General features: G+C 33.4%; 2 protein-coding genes across 2 annotated transcripts in view; both read right to left on the reverse strand.

Annotated features, from left to right (window-relative positions):
• LOC130453397 (chitooligosaccharidolytic beta-N-acetylglucosaminidase) overlaps nucleotides 1-14379 on the reverse strand; it is a 36601-nt gene extending 22222 nt beyond the window's left edge. The window contains exons 1-5 of the mRNA XM_056793112.1: nucleotides 14186-14379; nucleotides 9005-9056; nucleotides 5368-5550; nucleotides 3994-4205; nucleotides 970-1291 (exon numbers count right to left, since the gene is read on the reverse strand). Of these exons, the coding sequence (XP_056649090.1) occupies nucleotides 970-1291; nucleotides 3994-4205; nucleotides 5368-5550; nucleotides 9005-9056; nucleotides 14186-14192 (776 nt within the window). The 5' untranslated portion in view covers nucleotides 14193-14379. The remainder of the gene's footprint in view (nucleotides 1-969; nucleotides 1292-3993; nucleotides 4206-5367; nucleotides 5551-9004; nucleotides 9057-14185) is intronic.
• Nucleotides 14380-18644: 4265 nt separating this feature from the next.
• LOC130453401 (homeobox protein aristaless-like 3) lies at nucleotides 18645-25337 on the reverse strand. Its single transcript, XM_056793118.1, has 3 exons — nucleotides 25092-25337; nucleotides 19912-20026; nucleotides 18645-19761 (listed from the first exon to the last, which is right to left on the reverse strand). Exons 1-3 carry the CDS (start codon nucleotides 25296-25298, stop codon nucleotides 19466-19468), a joined length of 618 nt encoding a protein of 205 aa, XP_056649096.1. The 5' UTR covers nucleotides 25299-25337; the 3' UTR covers nucleotides 18645-19465.
• Between the last annotated feature and the right edge of the window lie 668 nt (nucleotides 25338-26005).

The following is a 26005-nucleotide window of genomic DNA, read 5'->3' on the forward strand; positions in this document are numbered from 1 at the left end:
CATGTAGTATTAAAAAGCGTGTCATATAGAATGTCATGATTCAACAGGAAACTCTCTCAACAAATGATCAAATCTGGGATATGCATCGGGAATAATTACCGAGAGAAGGTTCAGTTTTGAGAAAAATTTACTTCAAAACCAAGTTGTAGAAGCAAATGAGATATAAGCAGCGAGAGAGAGAAGCCCAGAACCAAACATTTGGAGAGCTTATCAGAAGATTATCCTTTTGTCCAATAGCCAAGCAGTCATCAGAGCTCTGAGCTGTCGTAAGATTCAAGCTGCTTTGGGAATACCTGGACAAGTTAAATAAAGTAGTATAAAGTTACCCTCCAATGACTCCCGGGACGTAGTAGAGTGGAAGGAAATTAAATATATCAGACATACTAAGGTAGATAAACCTTTTTGTGATATTAACTACAGAAAATAGGACAAAACTGAAAAACAATGTAGATAAAATAAAAAAACATTTACTGGAACAATTTATAGGGGTTGAGACCATAATCAGGAAAGATTTGTTGAGTGTATAAATCTAGGCTAGGTTTAGCACAGGGTGCAACGTGCAGATTCTGTTATAAAGGGGACAAAACCTCTATCCACATTCTATGGAAGTATGAAAAAATATGTAACTCCAGAGCATTGAAATTGAGAGCGTACGAAGATCTTTGGCAGCTAGAACTATTTCAAATCCTGAATTGAAAGAAATGGAAGTAATAGATCAGCTGTAAACCACAAGGAAAGAAAAGGGACACAAAATATACAACTAAATATTGTATATTGATAATATCAACTTCAACTGGGTTATTGTACCATGTATGTTACTTAATCAACGTTTTCTGGTTGTATCTTAATAACTTAGTCAATATTACGATTAATTTCACTATCTTCAAGACTGTAGCCCTGGGAAACTTTTCAAATGTCGCTGCGAGGAAATCTCTTTCAATATCACAACTTTTACTGATCAAAACTTACTTCGTCATATTTGGTAACTTGGTAGATGCCAACGGAAAGCTTTGCGAATCTGTAATGTGCCAATGTAGAACATTCAGTTTTGAAACGGCCATTCCGTCAATCTGCTTTTTAATTGTATCAACACTCAAATAATTTCTCGCAGTATCAATCAATAAACCTCTATGATGGTATATAGGCTTGTCGGACATTTCAAGATTACTCACAGTAGATAAACATTTAGAAGTATCTTCTACCTGCGGTAAAAGTAGCTGTAAGAAAGTTTCAATACCGTGTCTTACGCCGAATACTGTGGGAGCTGTAATGTTAACAATAAGATCCGTATCTAAAAAAAATAAAACACTAATTTATGAAGGGTTTCCTGAGATATTTTCAAAAAGTTTGATTTTTTGGTATTTTGGTTCAATGGATTCGAAACCATAGTAAATTCAAGCGTGTTTTGAGAGAATTTTGGGTGCAATTTATTCGAAATGATGATAAATTGAAATGTATTTTAAAGGAATTTAGAAAAATAGAAATAAAATATAGAAAAAGTAGTGAATCTATTTTTATATCAAGGATGGTCACAAAATTTTACTTTCACTTTGCAACAGGGATATCGGATGGTTCGAGGCAAAAATCGTGAGGTCCATAGTAAGAAAATCGTGACAAACCGGGAAATTTCGAAATAAAGCTCCTGGAGTGAACAAGTAGAAAATTCAAGTATTGATTGTAGCAATTTTCCATCATTAGGTCTGCAAACTCTTCACGTCTATCAAAATCGTCATCTGACAACTCTTGAACCAACATTACTTTGTATGGATGGAATTGATTATCACGTAAAATTCATATTACGGATGTCTGCTAATTATCAAGTTCCCTGGATATTTGTCTAGTACTCAAATGTGGATCGTCTTCTAACAGGACACAAACATATAAATATTTGTTTCCAGTTGATGCAGTTGTTCAGATTTATCCAAATCTTTTACTGAACCAGATCGTTAAACTTTTGTACTAATTTACTTACAGTAAACTTGTTATGTTATTTCGGTTCGGATATAAATTATTAAAGATATTGAACGTTGACTTTTAGGTATAGGGAACATCAGATGAAAAGTAGTATTTCTTAAAGATTTCGAGAAGCGAAAAATATACAAGGTGATCCATTTGAAATAACAAAGTTTCCGAGATAATTAAGCCATTCCATACATAAAACTCACTCTGTAGAAGAGTATAACTAATTTAAACTTTAACACAAAATAAAATGAAAAATACTTTATAAAGAAATGGTGTATGAATAATTGGGGATATAGAATCTAATTTATTTGTTGAATCTGTAGAAACAGTGAAGTTGGAATTGGTGCTGATATAGGAGTCGATCCTTTCCAGGGCAGGGGTTGTGGTTATTTATTTGTTATTGCATTGTTTCAGGCTGCAAAACGAAAAAACCGACGACCAAACTGGGTTTGAAGGAAGAAAAAAAAGGAAAGCTCCAGCTTAAAAAAACGGTGGTTTACTAAGTTATAGGAAACCACAGAAAATCTGCAACATCGACGATTGCTAGCCCGATAATGGAAATTTCCTCTTATATCCCCACATAAGTACCCTTTCGGACTTTAATATCTTACTTGGACCAATTGTGGGACGCATATACTAAAAAGCCCCACCAGCCCAATCGCTTCTAGACATACACGTATATTTTACTAAAACTTGGTGTGTATGGAGCTGTCTTATAAAACTTTAACGACCAAATGGTCGTCTTCAAACCCTCCTCCATAGGGGATGACTTCTAAGAGTATATAAGGAATTTTGATTGATTGAGCCCCTCTTCCACTTAGTTTCTGAAAATTGTTTCTTTTTGATTCTTTTATGACATCTGCGTTTAGGTTAAGTCTTCTTATTATATGTATTATTATCTCGGGTGTCAATCCCTTAGATTCATAGTACCCTGCATATAAATAGACGCTTCTTCTTCTCATCAACAGATTCTGCTGTTATGTCTTACCAATTTGATTAACCTTTTAAGGTTTAAGCTCTTGATGCATATCTGCTATGGAAATTTATCTCTCTGAAAACGCCAACCATTCAAGCTAACCAGAGATGGATAGCTGATTGTTGTTTGTATCATGATATTGTTAAACTTACGTCAAATAAAACTGCAATACCGCCAGGATGTTTAAGCGCTTCTTGAGTGCTACCGAATCTTTTGATTCAACGGAGTTTTGTTGAGGTTTCTTTGTGAAAAAAAATTTTCGGCAACAGTGCTGGAATAAAGTTCAACTTCTGGCGACAAATGTAGATGCCATATTCATTTAGGAAAATATTAGGATGTTTGGGGTTCTATTTGTTATGTGACTGACAATTTAAAGACCGCTCGCTTCATATCTCGTAGTGCATCGATTATTCTGTTCTATTGACTTATGAATTAACCCCATGAACTCTTGGATACTAAATGTTTCTTCTTGTATAGATAGTGTAATATTTTTAGTTGAATTGGTGGAGCATTATTGATGTAATTTTTATATTTTGAAAAATCAAAAAGTCGTTTAGTTCAACAACAAATATTATGAAATCGTGAGATTTCACAATTATAGCAATTATTGACGTGTTTTTTTTGGTCTCACCAGATCTTTATTATTGCATCTTTTCACCTCAATACCAAACTAAAAAATGTAAATAACATTAATTATATTTGATGAACTTTAAACTATTACATTTGATACATCACTTGATTAAATGTTTCTTACCCCCCTAATATCTTCAGCATCGTATTTACACTTTGGCCACGACATTTTAAGTTTTTCTAGACTTGTATAAAATACCTGATTGTTGTTTATCGCTCGTGTGCCATCTAGCGGTACTATGTGAACGTAAAAACCCCCATGCCGATGGCGCCATATTTTTGATTGAATTTAATTTAAATTCATTAAAAGATAATTTAATAATGATTTTATTACGGCAATTGGATAATAAAAGAGGTTTTTATCTGGGCAGATTATTTGATATTGATCGGTAAAAGATATAGAGAAATCAATTTTTGGTTATTACCTGTTGATCGAACAGATAATAGATACATCTCATTTGTATCAACAGTTAAACTTAGATTATCATTAATTGGATTCAATGATATTTTCAAATTTAACATATTTTCATCACAAGAAAACGGTCCTTCATTCTCGATACGATCTTCGAAATATTCCGTAACTGTTGCTAGGTAATTTTTGATATTGGCTGGTCCATTGTAGTCGAAAGCTATGCGTCTAAAACGATTAAAAACATACATTTGTACTTTGGATTATTCCACCAAATGTAAAGCTTAATACTAATAATTAAAAGTTTGCTTTATTAGAATGAAAAGAGCAAGGTGTATATTGACATAACCTAACTATGAAGTGTATCTTCAAGGCTCCTTACAGATTATTTGTCTAACAGAACGCAGCGGGTGAGTATCAATTACCAAAATATTTCTAATTGTGTATTTTGAGTTGTCAAGAAACTAGATTAGTGTTTAGAATTAGTGCTGGGAACACTGAATTTAAAATATCACCATTCTAAAGTAATTAAATCATGTGCTTGCTATGGTGGTTTTGCTACGGTGATTTTATTGTTAGTTTTAGCCATGGTACTATGTTAAAAAACTGATCCGTGCTTATATATTTTTATATCATCTTAGTGTTAAAAGTATCGTATCTATTTATGTTGGAATCTGAATATACGAGGTTTGGCTATTAAATAAAGAGACTGCGCGCCTAGAGGGTGCCCTAGACGGGTGGGGTAGAAAACGAGTAGTGCGTTAGGTATCTAAATATCTTGTCTATGCAAGAGGTCTATGGGGACAATTCTTTATCTCGTGCGCGAGTTTGTGAGTGGTGTCAGCGCTTTGGAGAGTTAGCACTGAAGTTAACTAGCACCAATGGTCGCCCTGTAACTGTTTCAACTCTAGAAACAGTAACCAAAATCAACCAAATTGTGCGTGCAGATCGTCGAATGAGCATCCGGATGATTGCTGAGGCTGTAAACGCCAATAAAGAAACGGTTAGAAACATTTTACACATGAAAAAAGTCTGTTCGAAGTTGGTGCCAAAAAATTTGACTCCTGACCAAAAGCTCTTGCGTCAACGGGTCTGCTCAGATTTGAAAGGTTAGAAAAAAATCTGCTTTGAAAGGGACCCGATTTGAGTCGATGGAAGCGTTAAAACGAGAAATAGCAGAGCTTCTAAAGACCCTCACCAAAGAAGACTTCCAGCACTACTTCGATCAATGACAAAAACGTATGGAAAGGTGTGTGTCTAGGGGAGGGAAGTTTATTGAAGGAGGGCATTCGAATGTTTATTATTTTTTATAATGAAACCCTATTTCGTCGCCACTCTCGATATTTAATAGCCAGACCTCGTACAACATATATACAAAAATATAATTTACTTGGTATTTACGATGACTAGCTCTTTTGTACTCTTGATGGTTCCAGTTGGCTTAGGCCAAATGTTCAAATACTCCGAGCATATCAACTGACATAAGGGTAAAGAAATATAACCCTCCCTCTCATTAAGTACACTTTTCTTTATACAATATCCACTGTCGCATTTCCAAATCCAATCTGAATCACTAAAAATTTATATGCATAAATTAGAATGTAACAAATTAAACAATTATATACTTAATTCTTATATTATTTAATGATTTATTATTTAAATTTGATAAACGCTTGAGATAACCAGAGATAAGTACTTTGTGATCAAAATTGAGATGGAATAACAAAAAACATATTTACGTAATTCAATTCAGATTCGTATTTCAAACAGGCTCCTTTCGAGCCTGATAACAGTTAATCCAATGTTTGTAAAACTGGGCTGTGATGGCCGTCAGTACCTATAGCGAATTTTATTTCATGGTGTCAATGGACTCATCGAAGGTGATTTTTGATTATAAAAAAAAAAAGAAAAAATTCATAGAAATCGAAATCCTGCGAATACGGTGGGGATTCGTTTCGTGTTTTGCCAAAAAATCATGTTGGAATATGAAAACGTATTATCGTGGTGAAAAATCCATGTAATGTTTTTCCACAAATCCGGTCGTTTAGGACGAATTGCTTCTCATAGAAACCTCAAAATCACCAAGTTGGACTCCTTATTGAAAGACTGACTCTTTAAAGCGAATTCGTGGTGAACCACACTACAGTAATCAAAGAAAACTTGTATCACCTTGATTTTCGATCATCTTTGACGTGGTTTTTTCGGTTTAGTTATATTTTGAAAATGTTGTAAAGTTTTGATGTCATATCTATAAATCCACGTCTGGTCACCAGTTAGATGTGATTGCCGAATGTGGGGTACTAAGTTTTCTGCGACCTCTACTCAAAGTTGTTTTTCCAAAAGATATTTTGGTACGATTCTAGCATTTACACAAAAAATTAAACAAAATATATCCATAAATAAGAGATGTTGAGTGGTTCTTATATACGAGGATCTTCTACCACCATTATCTCAACTTTTTTGATGTTATCGTTGTTAATAGGGACAAATTTTCAACGACTGCATAATATTTACTGAATACGATACACATTTCCGCAATGTTTTTAACACGTTGACTGCCAACTACGAGCTAACTCGTAGATTGATTTCGTTTCCATGACGCCAACTACGAGTTATTTCGTCCGGTGTTTACTTGCCATTTTTGTGGGAGTTACGATTATACTCGGAATATATAAGTGCTATAAATGACTTCTGGGAAAAGAACAAAAAATCAATGCTAGAAATAAAATGATATTTTATTGTTCGTTCAACTTCTTAAAGCAATCTTCCACACAAAGGGCTGGCTTTTCATTACATATTGGATAGAAATAACTTCAGGTTCGGAGACGACTTCATCTTCACTAGCACTTGAATTCTCAGAAGGTTCATAATCGCTATTATCGTTATAATCCTCGCCAAAAATCCCGTCTAATTCGAAATCACTCAAATTTGCGTAGAACTCAATTTCATTTTGAGTCAGTGGTCTTTTCTTATCCATATTGGATTCTTGATAATTTAATTATAACAATAATTATAAAACAAAACACTCAAGAAAGACGTAATGTAATGCACTCGACAATATCTGAGATATTACTGACAAATATATGATTTAGCGACAGCGAAGAGATTTATCTTACAGAAGCCAACTACGAGAGAATTCGTAACACCTTTTCTTAAAAAAAACATGCTTTTTATGACAATTATGCACTAGAATTTGAGTTTTTAATAATATAATGTCAACGTGTTAATTATTTTAATGCCGTAATTCCTTTGATTAGACAAAATTTAAGTTTTAAAAAACATTAAAAAATGTACCGATTTACTCAGTGACTACGACTTCTAAGTTTTAAGTTCTTCATACAATTTTATTCTGTGTATTCATGAGCGTATCAGGATTTATAACAGGGGGGGGGGCAAACTTTGGTCATGGTCCATGGTCGTTCAAAATGTAAAATTTTAGGATAAAAAAGAAAAGGCGAATGAAAACAAAACTTTGAGATTTTAATTATACTTAAATTAAAGTGATAAAACTTTTCTTGTGTTTGAACTAAATTTATCCAAAACTTTCTTCATTATGCAGTCCTGATTTTCCTTCAAAAATTTTCGATGTGCACTCATCAAACTCAGCCCAATAAGTTTATCATCACCCATTGTACCAGGTTTTCACCCTTCGTAGGGTACTGAACGATCTTTACACAGTAGCAGTAGTGGATGGAAAAGCATTTAATATTAGCAGTGCGTGCCTTGTTGCAGGGGAAAAAACATTAGTTTCCTCCAAAACTGCAGCCACTTCAATGTCCCTTAATTCGTCTTCCGCTAAATTCTTTTTCTTCCACATATTGTACCACAAATCTAATTCTGCAGAGTCATCACCCAACTCATAAAATGCTATGAAAGATTCTGCATTATTTTTGGAATCTTTTGAAGCCATTCTGAGCATGCTTGAAGGATAAAGATAAGTTAAAGCACAAGCAGGTGCATTTTCGTCAGAGAATCTAGCATTCAAAGACGAAGTTAAAGAATCATGATAGGGGACGATTATTGACCGCTTCCAGTATTCAACTGTAGACTCAAATGGTGGATTACTTCTGTGTACTTGCTTTTGAGTGACTCGTGGTACTGACAACTCAACCCTTACTTTCTCTGCGATATCAAGTGATTTTTTAAATAAATCATAAAAAACATTTTCGACATCTTGTCGATCTTTTTTTATTACATCTAGAATATTATCAATATGTTTCTTCACCATAACCGAATCCGTACTTTTTCCTTGTAAAACGTTTACAACGCGTTCCAAAATTGCAGAGTGTCTTGCAATTATATCTAATCCTACGATGAATATTGGTTTAGTAATTGCACAGTGCAATTGGTAGGCAGATTTTTTTGTTGCATAGTTGCCTTCAACAGATAGATGTTCTAGTGCTTTAACAATGTCAGTGAAGCTTTTTGAAAATTTTTTATGCTCTTATATTTTTTCGACCACCTGGTCTCACAGAGCCTTGGAAGATTTGGTACCGATTTCCTTCGGGATGGCGATTCATGAAGATTATTGTGTCTTTAACCGTTGCAATTGTATTTCTTATTTCTGGTAGGTTGTTAGTATTGTTGATAACAAAAATATATGCAGAGCAGAAAAATATGTATATTTTAGATTCAATTTTACGTTAATTAAAATTATTTAATTTATTTTTTCTTTCAGGGGGGCATTTGCCCCTCCCTACCTCTCTCTGGCTACGCCCATGTGTGTATTGAGTCAGTTTATAATCAGTGAAGAGAAGACATTTTATTTGTATCTGTTGTTTTATCAAATTCAGTGTAAATATTTGGTCAACTGTTGATTGACCTGTTTTAAAACCACCTTTGGTCTTTTTCCTGTTTCTTATACATTGGTTATATTAGTGCCTTTTTCATATATCTATTATTTTTTCCTCTTTTCACGTCTTGTGTGAAAGGTCGTATATTTTATTTTGTAATTTATCTGAAGCACTGTGCTGATGTGACACCTTTGTGCATAATACATACATGTAATATTTAAAATACTATCTTACCAATACACGTCATTGAAAAGAACTCCAAGAATGTAAATTATTAAGTATATATCTGAAAAAAAATCGTTATTATTGAGAAGAAAGATTATAATGTTAAACTTAAAATTGGTTTTGAGCGTAAACAAAACAGCAAATAGTGTCGGTTCAAGCGGTCCTTTAGAAGCCTCTTCACCGAAACTTAAGCTGTCTAAAGTTTTATTTCTTAGTAGACGGAGAGCCTGGGCCAAAAAGTCTCCGAATTTACAAACCCTAGTTTTTTCATAGTTTGTTATATTCGTTATATTCTGCGGTCAGTCAAGCGAAACTGGCAACAGGTGTCTTAGGTGCGGTATCTAAGGTGTCGTACCTGCCATAGTAATACAATGAATTTACTAAGGCTGAAAATTTTTATACAAATAACTTATTGCATATAAATGAAAATTATAGTAGTCAGTCAGCTAAATCAGGAAACCGAGCTGGTCAGTCGGCCGAGATGCATGACCAAAAAATAAATACTGTGCAATGCGTTTACTATACTTAAAACTTCTATGATGGTATTAAATATTATATCAAACATAAAACAAAAAATGGTCAGTCATCGATTTTTGGGGACAACGCCCGTCAGTCAGCGAAAATAGAATTAAAAATTTCGCGCGAGCGGACGCCCGGCGTCGCTGGCTATTTGAAATCGGAGTATAGAAAAGAGCGTCGGATGATTTCAAATACTTCACTTCTATTGCTGTCGTTGATGTATGCAATATCAGTAAATGCTTTTTGGTAAACTGCGTTTTGTCTGTTCAATTGCATAGGCCCTATTTTACCCTTTTTATAAAATGCTGGGTTAAAATCGCACCCAGAAAACGAGTGCAGTCCCGGTAGCGCATTACATAGAGTAGGACCCATTTCGTCGTATAATTTATTGACATCGATGATCCTTTGCCAGTTGCCAGTGCCAACCTCTATCCAAATCCTAGATGTATTTGGTAAATTTTCCATGTTTCCTCACATTATAATAAGGATATCGGTATCCGAACACCTTATCATAATATTATAGTTTTGGAAGATGTTGCATGCATGGCAAACTATTTTCGTATCGGCCTCTTCATGTCCTGTGCATGTAACGTTTTTCGCAATTGTTCTTATAACTTTGTCACCTTTTACTATATTCTATAGTACTACTATACTATATTCATAGCAATCACCATAATTTATTTGGACGGTTTTGATTCCAAAGTAAAGTGCTAATTCATCATTGGCCCAATGATCAATTACGAATTTCACAAAAGCTTCTTTGAATTTGATTTTCCTTAGTTCTTTTTAAAAATATTTCCTACATTTTTGGTTGGACCCAGAGATATTGCAGCTACATTGTTCAGAGCTATCCTGCAATGCATGCTCGCAATGCTTTATGGACGGTGTGGGAGAGGTGTCAAAAAAGATCGTGATGTTTTGTGCAATGAATCGTATTATGTTTTGTAATAGTTTTTTCGAGATTTTTCCAAAAGTTAAGGGCACGTCCTTCATCAAATTCAAGAAGCCGTCAATCAATGTAGATAGACGGGCGTTTCCGGAAAAATCGATGACTGACCATTTTTTTCATGTTTGATATAATATTTAATACAATAATAGAAGTTTTCAAGTATAGTAAACGCATTGCATAGTATTTAATTTTTCTTCATACATTTCGGCCGACTGACCAGTTCGGTCCCCAGATTTAGCTGACTGACTACTATAATTTTCATTTATATGAAATATATCATTTGTATAAAAATTTTGAGTTTTGGTGAATTCATTGTATTACTATGGCAGGTGCGACACCTTCGATAGCGCACTGTTCCCAGTTTTGCTTGACTGACCGCAGAATATAACAAACCATAAAAAAATTAGGCTTTGTAAATTCAGCGACTTTTTTTGGCCCTGGCTATAGTAACTGAATCTTCTTTGTCTTATCTCATACTACAACAAATAGTTTGAAATACTACTTTTCAAACTCATAAAGCGTGATAAATGCTACTCAGTCTATCTGCTTATTTGATTAACAAAAGCATGACAACAAATAGTCGATATGCTTGATTCAGACACTCGCGAGGCGCTTCCTAGATGATATCGACAAAAGTCTGGGTTAACAGAAGCTGCAGGAGCGCTAATCATCTACACTTTCGATTTATTCTATATTCTTGTCTTCACGTCCTTTGAATCGTGTCCGAAAAACCAGCACAGAGTGAAGCGAGACAGAGGCGAGGCGAGTGAAAACGAGAAGAGGCAAATACACCGTCCACTCTCTCATAAAGGCGTCCCTGGGTGGAGCAGATTCTGCATCGGGCTTTAGACGAGACAATTGACAGGGAATGTTGCCACACTCCCTGTAATAATCCAGGAGCCGGTATGGATGGATTCCTAATGTCGAAACAATGTAAAAAAAAATATTAAAAAAATGGAAAAATGTTTTATCGTCATCGCAGATATTAACTTTTTCTACGACCGTGCGTTTTAACCCACTTTCCCGCACGCATTTTAGTTTTGAAAGTGCCACTTTCCCGCACTAGTGCGGGAAAGTAAAATTATGCAAATTTTGACCTTATTAGATAGTTTTTTACTTCTGAGATTATAACTATTGTTACTACAAGTAAATAAATATTTACGAAATAGTCCATCAAATAAAATTTAAACCTTTTCTAGCTTTTTGTAGCATTTTTAATTTTTTGAAAATAAAAAATAATACAGATATTTTTTTATTTAACCATGTAATTGTTACTAAAACGTCAAAGTTGTTCAGAACGTCTTGGAAGTTCTTCTAAATTAAACCACATTGAACTGAATCCGATACAATAATATTAATGGATTCATCCGACGAAGAACTTCCCGAAGCCATTTTGAAGGCTGCAAATGAAACTAATTCCGAGCTGTTATCTGCCAAATGACTTAAAACCGTTTTTGTCACCGTCATCGTCATCTTTATGCGACCTGCAACCGATGCCATCCTCATCGACATCATCTACCTTCCAGTTGGAACCAAATAACTCCACTGGGCCGGTAATTTTTACTAGTCTACAGAATGCAACAAATTGTGTTTTCAATATTAATATTTATAACAATTAGTAGTTTTTAGTTAAAATTTTGTATATCATTATGTTTTTTGGAATAGAATAATTTCAGAAAAATGGGTTGGTATATTTTTTTGTATATACGGTCGTAGAAAAAATAATGTTCCTAACTCATGCGTAAAGTGTCTTTCCCGCACTTAACCGCTTGCCCGAACTCCGCTCCGCGTCTTTCGGGACAACTGCAGTCGCGTGCGAGAAAGTAACACTTTCCGCACTTGTTAGGAAAATAACTATTTCGACATTAATTTTTATTGGTTTCTAGAAAACAATCACGCAAACCACTTTTTCTTGCTGGAAGGGTCTGGGATACCTATTTGAAGATGAGGGCTAAAATTTTTTCATCATGCCGGAATTTTTCTTATTTTATTCATTTTTATGTAATTTTTAAAAATATCTTGGTATGCGCACTCAAAACTTGCCGGAAAAATCCCGCATACCATCTTGAAGTGCGTAAACTATATTAGCATCTACTCCAAAATGTACGATGTTCAATACATTTATTTTGGAGTAAATGCGTTTTGTCGAATAAAATGTTTTTTTCTCTTCTTAGTTTTAAAAGAATATGAGGATTAATATGATTTAAGGAATAATAGGAGAATTTTTATTTTAGATAATTGAAACAATAAAAGATGATTATTTAGAATTAGAGCTCCAAGCTAAAATCATTTCATAAAGTTTAGTAAATAGTAAATTTAAGGCTGGAGAGACAAATGATTTCCATTATTTCAGACATTACATAGTACAACTTATATATGATAAATCAATGAAACCTAATCTAACCTAAGCTAACCTAACCAAGATGATAATTATTTAGAATTGGTAAGTTGTACCATGTAATGTCTAAAATAGTGGAAATAATATGTCTCCCCCGCTTTAAATTTACTATTTGTACCCCCAGAAACAAACTGAAGGGACAGAATAACTTGTACCTTCTAAAATGGCCATGGAGACTATATAGTCTATTCTCCTGTACTAAACTATATTATATGTATATGGAAAAAAACATTCACCAACATGAATAATTTTATAAGAAACATAATTATTATTGATGTAATATACCAGATCAGAATAATTATATAACAATGGTTATTCGACAGAAAGCATTTACTCCAAAATAAATGTATGGAGCATCCTACATTTGGAGTAGATGCTAGACTAATTTATGCACTTCAAGATGGTATGCGGGATTTTTCCGGCAAGTTTTGAGCGCGCATACCAAGATATTTTTAAAAATTACATAAAAATGAATAAAATGAAACAAAAAAAGAGTTTCCGGCAGGATGGAGAAATTTTAGCCCACATCACACACTTTAAATAGTTTGCGTGATTTTTTTCTAAAAGCCAATAAAATTTACTGAATACATAAAAAAATTATATCTGCGATGACTGTAAGATATTTTTCCATTTTTTTAATATTTTTTTACATTGTTTCGGCAATAGAAATCCACGCATACCTAGCTTAATTTATTCCTATACTTATTTTCTATTTATTTGAATAAAAATTTTTTGAATTCACTATGACGGAACTTTCAGAGTTACCGGCACCCCGTCTATGAATTCATTTGATTTATCGTATGTTTCCGGGTACTACAGTAAGTATCGTACATGGTATTTTATGGTATGATATGAATACGATAATTAACGTACATTTGGAAATACAGGATCGAATTCAAGAAGACCAGCAACTTCATAAGGAAATAAATGTTTTCAAAAAAAAACCTACGCCAGCTAACTAGTCTAAATGAGTTATTATTATTTTCGAAAGTAGATAAAAAAATATATTAATGACCAAACCCTTCAACTAAATATTATATATTGTGAAAGAGATTACAGTTAAGAGTGTAATAATTCAGTCTGAACTATTAACTAGCTATAGCATTTGGTAGATAATAATTTGAATACATTTTTTTCTTCGTGTAGTTTGAAATTAAAGATGTATGCTATTAATATAAATAATCGTACTATAAAAAGAATGATGATGTCATTTTCATTGAAATTTGTTCATCATACTGGTTTCTAAGATTAACCGCCACGTTAAAAATTTACATAATTTCATACTTTGCTGGTATTTTTAACAAACCAAAATGTACCCACTTACCGAACATAATGTTACTATCTAACTAATCTAACTTTTTGCAACACATCAAACACAACGACAACAATCTCACATTTTTATAGGAAATTTGTTGGTACAGCTTTTGCCATCACGATCAGAAATGGAATGAAATAATATAATACAAGATAGCAAATGAGTTTGTGTGGGGTTATGATTATTTAAGATTGACCAGAGTTGTGTAGTTATTTTTGATAAAAAAAAAATGGTGAGTGTCGATAGACTTATCGTGTTTTTTAAATTTCTCACTTATCAGCAATTAGATGACCGAATTACTATGATATATACGAGGATCGTCCCAGAAGTACCCGGCCCAATAGAGAAATCATAAAAATTTTGGATAAACATATATTTATAATCTCCTTTTAGCTTCATACACTTTCCCCATTCATTGTTGGACATCTTTGACCATCGAGCTAGTCTTGGAACAGAAAATATTCCGAGGGGGCTACTTCTGCCGAAAAGGGTGCATTAGGTAGCAATTAAAAATTTAATTCATTAATTTTGTTTATTGATGAAACAACACTTTCTTCCTAGCCAAATGAAGCCGTTTTTGTTTGATTTCTTCGCTTAAACGTTGCAATAAGCTAGAAAAATCCTTGCGTTGATAGTTTTTCGTTTTTCAAGATAGTCAATGGAAACTTTTCCACGCGTATCTTAAAAAACCGACGCCATGACCTTGCCTTCTTTGGAGCCGCATCTCCCTTTTCAGTCCATTGTTTTGATTGTTCTTTTGTTTCGGTGATGAAGTGATAGACCCACGATTCATCCATGGTTATGAAACGGCTTTATTTCTGTAAAACCTTGCCAGACCCTCGATGGAAACATATTCACTTCACTGTTTATTTTTTGTGGAGTCAACACCTCATTGGATTGACCAGGCCGTTTAAACTCTGCTATCAAATTTTCTATCTCAGTCAGAGTAGAATCTAGTTCAGCTTTTATATTGGTTGGATTAAGGCCTTTCCTCGTTTACAAATTCACTGAAAACCTATTGATTGATGCCAAACAAATACTAAACAACATGGCGTCTTCAAACTTGAAACATATGTTGTAAAGATTATGTACTTTCTAAAACACTGGTATTTTCCAAGCAATTGCCGCTATCGCTAGGCCAGGCCAGGTACTTCTGGAACCATCCTTAGAAAGTTAAAAATTATGTCTAGTTCGCAGTATACCCGAATTTTTAATTATCAATACCGAGAAAAATACTCTGCTGAAAAATCTCTGCATGGTATGAAATATAAAATGCAGCCATCACATGATACAATAGTTCAGTACCTCCTTTGTCCTTTCGGATATTAATTTTAAAATTTGAGCAATTATAGCCATGATTGGTTTCCACATTTTGAAAGTTTACAATCTTACAGGCTGTTGTACATATTAAAGTTACATTTTTTTAAATCAAATACCCTATATATCTACATATGATGTGTTTTCTTCGAGGTATTTAAAAAGTTTTCATATAAAATTCGATCCATTTTATAGATACTTGTAGCCGAGCAAATCATCTGGCAATTTTTTTATACACAAAATGGTCCAATTAAAAATATACTTGAAAGCCAGAATTGTGAAGATACATTTTTTTAAATAAAAAATTTGCAATATGCAAAAAACAGTGGATATTGTTGCAATCGCGCTAACCCTGCCAGAAGTTGATTTTTTTACTTTAAATATATTAAATAACATAGAAAAAGTTTGAGCCTTGTGAAAGTACTTTAGTCGAAGAGGCGACCAGCTCTCCGACTATAGAAACAATCAGAGAAATATCAGCAGTAATATTGGATTAACTGCTTAGAAAACTAAATTGGCAGTGAGTAGCCGTTTATTCAGTAGGGCTATTTCTTTCTGTGGAATAACTCAACCACAATTTTACTTTATAAAAAAGGAGTCCCTAGTCCTTATCTTTGTCGACTACCATAAAGCATTCGATACCGTTGAGCTGCCAGATATTTTGAAATCATTAAAAGAATGCCGAGTGGCTCACAGATATTCATGTATTATATCAAATATATATAATAACGCGACAACAACGGTCAATCTACATTCTCCTACTGAAAAAATTAAGATAGAAAGAGGCGTTAGGCGAGGTGATACTATGTCGCCGAAACTATTTATTACTGTTATGGAACATGCTTTAAAACAGTACAGTGGGAACATAAGGGTATCAACATAGAAAGGAAAAAACATGATACAAGATTTGCAAATCACAACAAGGAAAGTTGGTCTAAAAATAAATTTCAATAAAACCAAGATGATGACAAAGATATTTAGATGGTGGAGAGTTATATATATCTGGGACGTGAGATAAAAATTACTAGAGACAACCAAACAACAGAATTGTTTCGAAGAACGACAATAGGAGGGGCTTCGTTTGGTAAATTGCGAGATGTGTTCAAAGGAGATGTGCCAATCGGCTTTAGGAGAAAAGCCTTTAACCAATGCGTCCTCCCAGTCCTGACTTATGGCGCGGAGACCCTGACATTAACTAGAAGATCAAATTACACAGCGTAAAATGGAAAGGTCTTTGTGTAGCATCACTATGAGAGATGGGATAAGGAATGAAGAATTGCGCAGACGATCTGGAGTTAAAGATATCATAGACCAAATACTAAAACAAAAATGGCGGTGGGCAGGACATGTTGCAAGGATACAAGATACAACCGTTGGACAAAAAGAATTCTAGATTGGAGACCGAGAACAGACAGACGAAATCCAGGAAAACCCCTTACGAGATGGACTGACGAAATTAAAGGAATACGGACAAATTGGGTAGCAACCACTCAGAGCAGAGAAAACTGGAAGCATTTGTAGGATGCCTATGTCCAGCAGTGGACGAGATAGGCTGAATGATGATGATAGAGTAAAGGACCAAATAATGACACGTAGTAGATGTATTTGTTTTTCGACGATTCCATGTAGGTCCTCAGATCCCAAAAAGAGGCAATTTTGGCGAGTAACAAACCCATCTAGATGAAAATATGCTTCGTCGCTTGGGATGATTGCTTGAAAAATCAGCATCCTTTTGTTGATGCTCAATAATCCATTCAACAAACTTTCTTCGATGAGCATGGTCATTGGGCCAATAGATATGATACTGAGACTTTTTTCATGTTAAATTGTAATACAAATAATATTACTGTGTATGAACTAATTTTTGCTGTGTATCAACTATTTTAAAACGCCAAGAAAATGCTACAACACAGAAGTTGGGAAACTTTTGATAACCAATGAGTCAACTAATCAGAAGAAATTAATAGACTTTTATACAAATACGAGGAATATTAACGAAATAAATAATTTTCCAAAATTTTCACTACTATTCGAATGCTTTCTATGAAAAATTGGTTTTAACTTTTCAAATACCCCGCAGAACACATCATAACTCTACATTATTGTAATGGGAAACTCAAATTGATATATAGGGTGTTTGATTTAAATAATTTAACTATGATATGTCACATCATTCTGGAAGAGGCAATTTTTTTTATACTCAAAATTGTTCAATTAAAAATATACTCGAAAGCCAGATTTGTGAGGATACATTTTTTGAAATAAAAAATTTGCAGTATGCAAAAAACAGTGGATATTGTTGCTACCGCGCTAACCCTGCCAGAAGTTGATTTTTTTACTTTAAATACATTAAATAACATATAGATAAAGTTTCAGTCTTCTGGAAGTGACCACCAGCTCTTATACTACTAGTATATAATTTTTGAAAGTGATTCCAATATTTTCACCTTTTCCTCTATTTGAATTTCGTTTTGTTTAAAGGATGGTGGATCTCCACTAAAAAATTATGATTTCCTTAGTGAACACATTTCCTTTTCTCAGAGCCTACTCATTTTGATGTGTTTGAGCAAAAAGTTTACCAGGTATGGATATTTTCTTCCCCCCTTTCTCACTCGACTACAAGAATATGTTAAGGGGGCAGAATTATTTATGATATAAGTCCTTTCTCACGACAATTGCGAAACATTTGTTTCTGATGTAAGTTCGTATGAGGTGTGTTGGGGTTTGGGGTAATGATTGAGAAATTCAGGATTGTTGAAACGCCCTGTTTCATCAGTGGAGATATCACAAATTTCAATGCTCTGGACTGGTTTTGTATTCGGGAAAACGGGATTCTGCGCCTCGATCTAGAGATTATTTGTTCAAAAATGGAATTTTAGACTAAGAGTATAGTAAAGAGATGGATATGTAATGAGAACCGAGAAAATTTTGTCTCAAATGCATAAAATCGCATGTACCCAACCCAACTCTACATAAAGTAACCTAACTCAACCTTGTTTGTATTGATCCCTTCTGAATGAAGCTTTCATAAGTAAGCTATAACCAGCTCATAATGGTTAATTCAGTTCTATATGTGTAAAATATTGAACTTATTAATGAATAAATTTGTAAATAATATGAATTTAGAGATTCCAATTGAAAAACTACTATCTTTTGAACAATACTTTATACTACAAATTATAAATATAAAACGTACAACTTACATAAATTACACTTATGTACAGAGTAATATTTTTCCCTTCTCAAAACGAAAATACGTTCCTAATTCGTCGTAGAAAATTTTGATTCATTTAGAAGTAGAAAAATTGTTGCAAATACCTTCCCCCTTTAGCACTTAATCGTCATCTGAAAGGCAATTGTTTTTATTTCTGCAAACTCTAAAATAACTTTGGAAATCACTAATCAACGTACTCTGGTACTTGAAACTGTCACCGTATTAAAAGTTAATATTATATTTAAACCTAAAATTGGTGACACAAAAAATTCTGTCATTTGTACCACTAAAGGTTTCTCCTAATTATTTAATGATGGAAATAAAAATTGTGCTCTCAGCGTTGATATCAGATGTCTAGTCTTGTGGGCGCTAATCGAAAGTTTAGTTAACGATTTGTTTTCAAAAACTTTTGTTAATGGGTAAACATCTAATTTGATTGGCTTATAAAGTCACTCTTTACAATTGTGGCATACAACTTTTAATTTTAACGTTCTCCCCGTAATTTTCTTTATTATTGTTCGAATCCGTTTTCTATTCTGTTTTTTTTTATCTAACGATAACTGAATATATTGTCAAAATATCCTTATTAACATTCATTAGTAAAATGTAGCTACACAGAAATGACTTCTTAATTGCACTACTTCTAAACGAATCCAGTATACAAGTAAATGATATCACTGTCAGAAAAAGTTCTAAATCACTATTATAATAATTATCACTCAATAATATTTCCCCAGCCCCTTGTATAGGTTACTCGTTTACTGAAGGGCAGCCGACCCTCGATGTTCACCGTTGGAATTGAAACACTTGTTTATTTCCATATTTTCTTCATTAGAAATTTTCTTAGCTAGTGATAGATCATCAGGTCCACCTGGAGATAGTTGCGAAGGGCTTGGAGAACTTCTTAAGCTTTGCGGGCTTCTGTTTTCGGTTCCAGGCGAACAGCTACAAGATAATGGAATGTTTGGATTATTTACAGGCGAAAAATCGTGGGAAGGAGTTTCGGGAACGTCTGAATGGCTACCTGGAAGAATTGGTTGTTGTGGGTGTCTCCCTAAAAAATAAATTAAAAAACTATCATGACATATCTATTAATTATTATATATATATCATATAGAATCTTCTAAATTAATACAGATAATTGTGGTTGTTAATATTAATAATATGATTCGTTTGCAATAAATCAGTTTAATTGATATATTACCTGTTAAAATGAGTTGCGGTGAGGTTATTCCTAAACATCGCATTCTCCAAGCATCTTGAAGAAGCTGCAGTCGCGCTTGTTTCCGCCATTTTGCTCTTCGATTTTGAAACCATACCTAACGTAAATGAAAATCGAAATCGTTAAATAGAAATTGTGAATATTAAGAAACATGGTACAAAAAACATGAATAGGTGTATTAAAATTTTTGAGACCGCGTCAGTAATATTGGAAAATAATTGAAATTAAGAGTTTGCCAACTTAGTTTAATCGATTAATTTTGTGAGGTTATCAGCACAGAATATATTAGGTTAGTCTGTATTGGTAGTATTTTTTTTGTTTATAACATCCTTGTTCTTTGGTTATGGAAAAATTATTCACGTTATTGCGACGATTTTCGCCGGGGTGTTTTATTTTCAAAACTGATATCACAAAAATGGGCAAAACCATGTCTGAAAGTCAGCAATGTCACCAATATCCATACTGATAGACAGTGTAATAAGTTTTACACAGTTGTGTGAGAAAAAGGACCCATACAGGGTATTTATACTATTATCCTCAATTTACTATATAAATAAAAAAATAGCACTAAGAAAGTTCAGTTTATTTTAATTTTGGCTCCATAAACCAAGTTTTAGTGCTTAGTAAAATTTAAATGAGAAAGTTCTATTAACCTTTCGAATGTTCAAGTAAATAAAAAAATAAAACGTTTATTCCTAAACTCATCCATTTCGTTAAGAGAAACAATGACCAAGAAAAAGGCCAAGGAGAAGGGATGGGCCGAGAAAAACTTGGAGAAACGAAATAGAGGAGGACTTGAAGGATTTGAAGCACCAAAAGCGATAGCCATAATCCACATGGAATTGAAAGGCTTGATGATGATGATATTGACCAAGAAAAAACAAGAATAGAATGATAAAGTGAATAAATTTCTTTAATTTCTTATTTCTTAGACCTTTTCATATGTTTATTTATGTTTGTTCCCAACAATCATCAAATTATTTCAATAAATATGATATTAGTATAAGTCATAAGGCACATAATATGTTATTCAAATATTTCACTAAATTAAAATATAAAACACCAAAAAACAGAAGAAGTAATATTATATATCAATTGCCTTGTACTAATTGTGAAGCTGTGTACATAGGACAGACCTCACAATATTTAGAAAATAGACTAAAAGGTCATCAATGCGATAAAAAAATTAAAACTGCATTAACGAACTTTGAAATATAAAAAAAAAAACATAAATTCAATTCAATTATTCAAAAATACACGAAAAAGAGATTTTTGAGAGATGGTTCACATTCATAAGAACGAAACAGCTATAAATGATAAAAAGATCTGAATAATTTAAATAAAATTTAAAACTATTTTGATATTCATGATGGAGATGATCTATTGTTCAATACATTGTCAGTGTCAATATCATATTTTGATTAAGATTTAAAGAAAAGTCGAAGCGCCAATTTATATATCTATATCAATCTTTCAAAAATTATTAAAATGACCAAAATCAAGAACATTTAGAAACATTAAAATGTATATATACCTCTTAGAGCACTGAGGGAGTATTATTACTATGAGGTGTAGAGCTTAAAGGTCGCTTGACATGATACAATACAACGTGCAATGCAATGCAAGACGCAATATTTCTCAAAATTTCACACTTGCAACATTTTTATTGCGTGCAAGCTGCAATTCTGTTCATCAAATTCCAAAAGTGAAGTAGCAGAATATATTATTATTACCAGTTATTCACCGATCTCTTTTTTCTTAATTATTTCACTTAACTTTGTTATTTTCATCTTTAAACCTGTCACAAAATATTAAATAAAATTTTACGTTAGGATGTGTTCAATATATCTGAAGCCGCTTGATATAATGTTCAATATTAAAAATGTTGCATAGACGAATATTGCACTTAACTTGACATTATGCAAGTATCTTGGAATCGCGTCATGGTTGCCAATAATCAAAATTCCATAAGTAAAAGTGAACAATTTACTTCTTCAAATTTTATTCAATATTTTGTGATCGGTTTAAAAATGAAAATAACAAAGCTAGGTAAAGTGTATCACTTGCAATAATTACATCTGCTACTACCTTGCTTTTCCAGTCTCATGGACAGAATAGAGCTCCTAGGCGATGGTGGAACAAGCCCTGGAATTATCCGAGAATGGTTGAAGAAACATTTGAAAAAATCTTAATGAAAATAAAACATAAGATAACTAAAAAAATCCTTAGCGGGAGGCGTAATATCAGTAGATCAGAAACTTATTTCTATTGATTAAGAATTATTGCGTATTGAATTGCATTGCACGTTGTCTTGCACCATGTCAAGCTGCTTTAAATGATAAGACTCGCAACGCAGCGACAGATATTCAATACGCGTCAGTAAGATGTGAAGTGCAATCTTAAAATTTTTAAATAATTTGCTGTTACGGTGTGCTATCAGATTCGGATATATTTCAACAGAAACTTTTGTAAAACATCTGTAAGTCTAGGGATACAGTGTTTTGGTTCCTGGAAGGGCGAGAGAATTATACAGTATGTTGAGTATGCTACGGAATGCATTCATCTGCAATAACTGTTGAAAAAAAAAAGACAAAACTCGTGAACTTTTCCTTTAAGATCGTTCTTCGGCGTTCTAAGTGATCAGATTAATTTGATTCACATAACTCACTTTTCATAAAATTTTTATTAAAGAATATTAGGAGTAAAAAAGATATGTAACAGTTCAATAAACGATTTGTTAGCCTACTTCTCCTGTTTTTCCTCCTTTTTCCTCATTTTTAAAATGAAAACCTATCTAGAGCTTTGAAATTGTTGTAACCCATCAGCTTATGGTGGATATCCGAGTTCCAATACTGCTATGAGGAGTGGAGAAACCGTTTCCAACGCTTAGTGACTTTCCAAGGCAAAATTTGAAATAAAGATAAAATACAGTTTTTAATCGTTTGATTGTAATTTTTTTATTAAATCATAAGGTGGCGTTGATGCAACGAATCTTTTCCTTTATTGTAAGCATGGTTGTGGTCTTATTGACGTAGACCTATGATTTTAAATAATCCCATAAAAAAAAATCTAATGCTGTTAAATCACAGGATCTAGGGGCCAATTCTGATCACCGAAACGAAAGAGTACACGACCTGGAAATGTCTCATGCAGTAATTGAAGTATTTCATTGGCTGTAAGGCGCCGTATTGTTGAAACCACATATTGGCCACATCAATATCATCCAAATTTGGCAAAAAGGACTGACTGTGTTATCTTGTAAGATATCGAGCACCAGTAACAGTCACTGCTTGAATAGACTTTTTTCAAAAAAGTATGCGATCCAGGACATTTGAACTTGTTTTTGGTCGGTCAGTATGTTTGGTATTTCCGACTGAATCAATCACTTAACATTTGACGAAGTTAAAACACTATTCTGCCCATATTTTATATGAAATTTTCGATATGCGGTCGCCAAGCTCATTATTTTTGAAATATTGTTCAATAATGAGGACACATTACTTCATCGTGTAACGCCCCATTTTGATCAACTCTAAACTATCAGCTGTTGATTTGTTTTCTAAGGGTTGTCAACAATGAATAAATTGCGACAAGTTTAAATCTTGCGATAATTTTGGGACACCATCTTACGAGAAAAAGAATAACTAATTTTCAAAAATTGATTTGACGGCAAAGTGAATGGAATACAGACAACGCATGAATTATGGAATAATGGAATAATCCTCCAATCCAATCATCCCATAAATTTTCTATCGGATTTAAGTCAAGACTGTATGTTGACCACTCTATAACCCGAAAATCGACTTCTGCAATGTAATATTGAATGATTCTGGCGATTTGTGGCCTTGCATTGTCACGTATAAAAGTAAATTCGTCTCCAATGTAGTCGATGTAAGGTAATACATATATCAAAAATATCCTCGATATATTAGCCGTTAAACCTCTTCTTCCGTGAACATGTTCACCCCAGACCCGGTTCGAGCTGCCATAGAAATTGCACTTCAGAACATGCAGAAACCAACTTAATAAGCACTCTTCAAAGCAGCAATATGCAAATCACTCTCTTGATCTTCGATACACTTTCCTTCGTTGGTTGCTACTATGAAGGCATATTCTGGTCTCATCAGAGAACAGAACAGATCCCAATTGTTCCAACGTCCAATTTAGATGATCCTGTGCAATCGCAGGTATTTTCTTGCAGTCTTCCTCTTACTGTCCACTGACTGATAGTCACTTCGTGCACCTTACGGAGCTGTCGTGGACGATTTCCAGTCACATCATAACGCTGGCACATTCTTCAAATCGCTGCGCGGGTCATATCTAGTTATCTAGCATCATCTCGCTGACTAAGTGCATTTTCAATTTAATTGGGCGACTTTTTATGGTATACTATTCATTAAACAAACACACTTGAGTTTATGTAAAACGAATAATATGCAATTTTCTGTTACAAACGCAATATTTTTAATATTTGAAAAAATTGTTATTTTCGTTGCAATCACAACATAAACACGTTTCATATGTTTACCGGTTGCTACGCATATAAACATCATGCCTTGCTGATAATTTTGTACTCACTTTAAATTGTCTTTCAAACAGCATAATTCTTTTCTTGATCTGATGAATAATTTAAAAAAAATGTAGCTGAAGTCAAAAGTTTACAGATTTCTATATACGCGAATTTAGTTTAGTTTAGTCTAGCCCAGAAACACCCCATTATATCAATTCAACCCCAATTATATTTTCAACCCAAAGTTTACTCAACAATTGAAACATAATTTAATATTTAACTTTTATTATTAAATTTAAGCAATGTAATACATTTTTATTGGATATTGGAATACTCAGTTTTATAAGGGAAAATATTATATTTTGTTAATTTAAAATGCATAATTTTAAAACTAATTTTAGTATTTTTTCTCCCATACTTTGTAAGTAGAGTCCTTACACATTTCCATATTATTATTCAGTGTCTAAATTAGAATTAGAATTAATTTGAAAGTGAGATGAAACATCTTTCTAACTGTGAGTATTGTACTAAGCCGATTCACTAGATTTTAAGAGACGTATTCTAAATAAGAATGCCCAAAACTATTCTAAAACTATTACTCACAAACTAAAACGTCCCATATAAATTCAAATATGTCATGCGAAAAACTAACCTGCACTCTAGCTTCGGACAAACTTATCCTCAGCGCCACTTCTTCCCTCAAAAACACATCCGGATAATGCGTCTTCTGAAACAGCGCTTCCAATTCCTGTAACTGTTGTGGACTAAACGTCGTTCTGTTCCTTCTCTGCCGTCTCCTACCGAACATGTACTCAGTGAGTAGATCTCCTGGTAATGAGGGTAAGTACGGCCCTGCCATTTAGCGGGCTTTTCGTTAACGCAGTTAAAATCAAACTGTGCCTTCGGAATAGCATGTAATAGTTGAAATTAAGAGAGACTCCACCCTGCGTTTGTTTTCATTGGCGCTTGAAGGACGCCTTCCAGGCGTCGAAACGCCGACGCGTAGCTTCCCTTAATAAGATAATGCTATTATTGGTGCGCAAAGTTAACAGCAACAAGTCATTCCTCCTTTGGTAGAACTTATAGATTTTGCTTTTTTTATAATTCAATACCGTTGTTCTTGATTCTTTTTCTTTAACCTAAGAACTTTTCAATCAAATACATAACGTTTATGATAACATATACATAAGATTTTTTTAAAAAAAATCAGTGCACGCTTCCATTATATTCAAAAGCTGCATAACAAACTTCTTTAAAAGATTAAAAATTCTGACTTTCTTCCTTATTGAATTTTGAATCCGTTTGCCAAATTTGTAAAGACGCTTCTCCTATTTCAGAAGAGCAGGACCTTTACCTACCTACTCCACGTTCAGAATTAGATAAGGGCTCAATAGTTTACAATGCAATAAGATGCATAATCACTTGTCAATTGAAATCAAATCGATATCATCTTTTCCCGCATTTCGCAATAATTTGGGGGCATATTTACTGGAAAGTGTCTTCTACTTTGTACACGACTTCTATTCAAATAATAATATTTAATTTCGGGCATGCTGCATACGGGTT

The sequence above is a fragment of the Diorhabda sublineata genome, chromosome 2, assembly GCF_026230105.1.
Source record: "Diorhabda sublineata isolate icDioSubl1.1 chromosome 2, icDioSubl1.1, whole genome shotgun sequence".
NCBI lineage: Eukaryota > Metazoa > Arthropoda > Insecta > Coleoptera > Chrysomelidae > Diorhabda > Diorhabda sublineata.

Coding starts and splice junctions, on each gene's coding strand:
- LOC130453401 (XM_056793118.1), bottom strand. CDS start 25,298: ATGGCAGGGCCGTACTTACCCTCATTACCAGGAGATCTACTCACTGAG. Junction 20,027..25,091: donor TGTCCGAAGCTAGAGTGCAG/GTTAGTTTTTCG, acceptor CATTTACGTTAG/GTATGGTTTCAAAATCGAAG. Junction 19,762..19,911: donor ACCGCAACTCATTTTAACAG/GTAATATATCAA, acceptor TTTATTTTTTAG/GGAGACACCCACAACAACCA.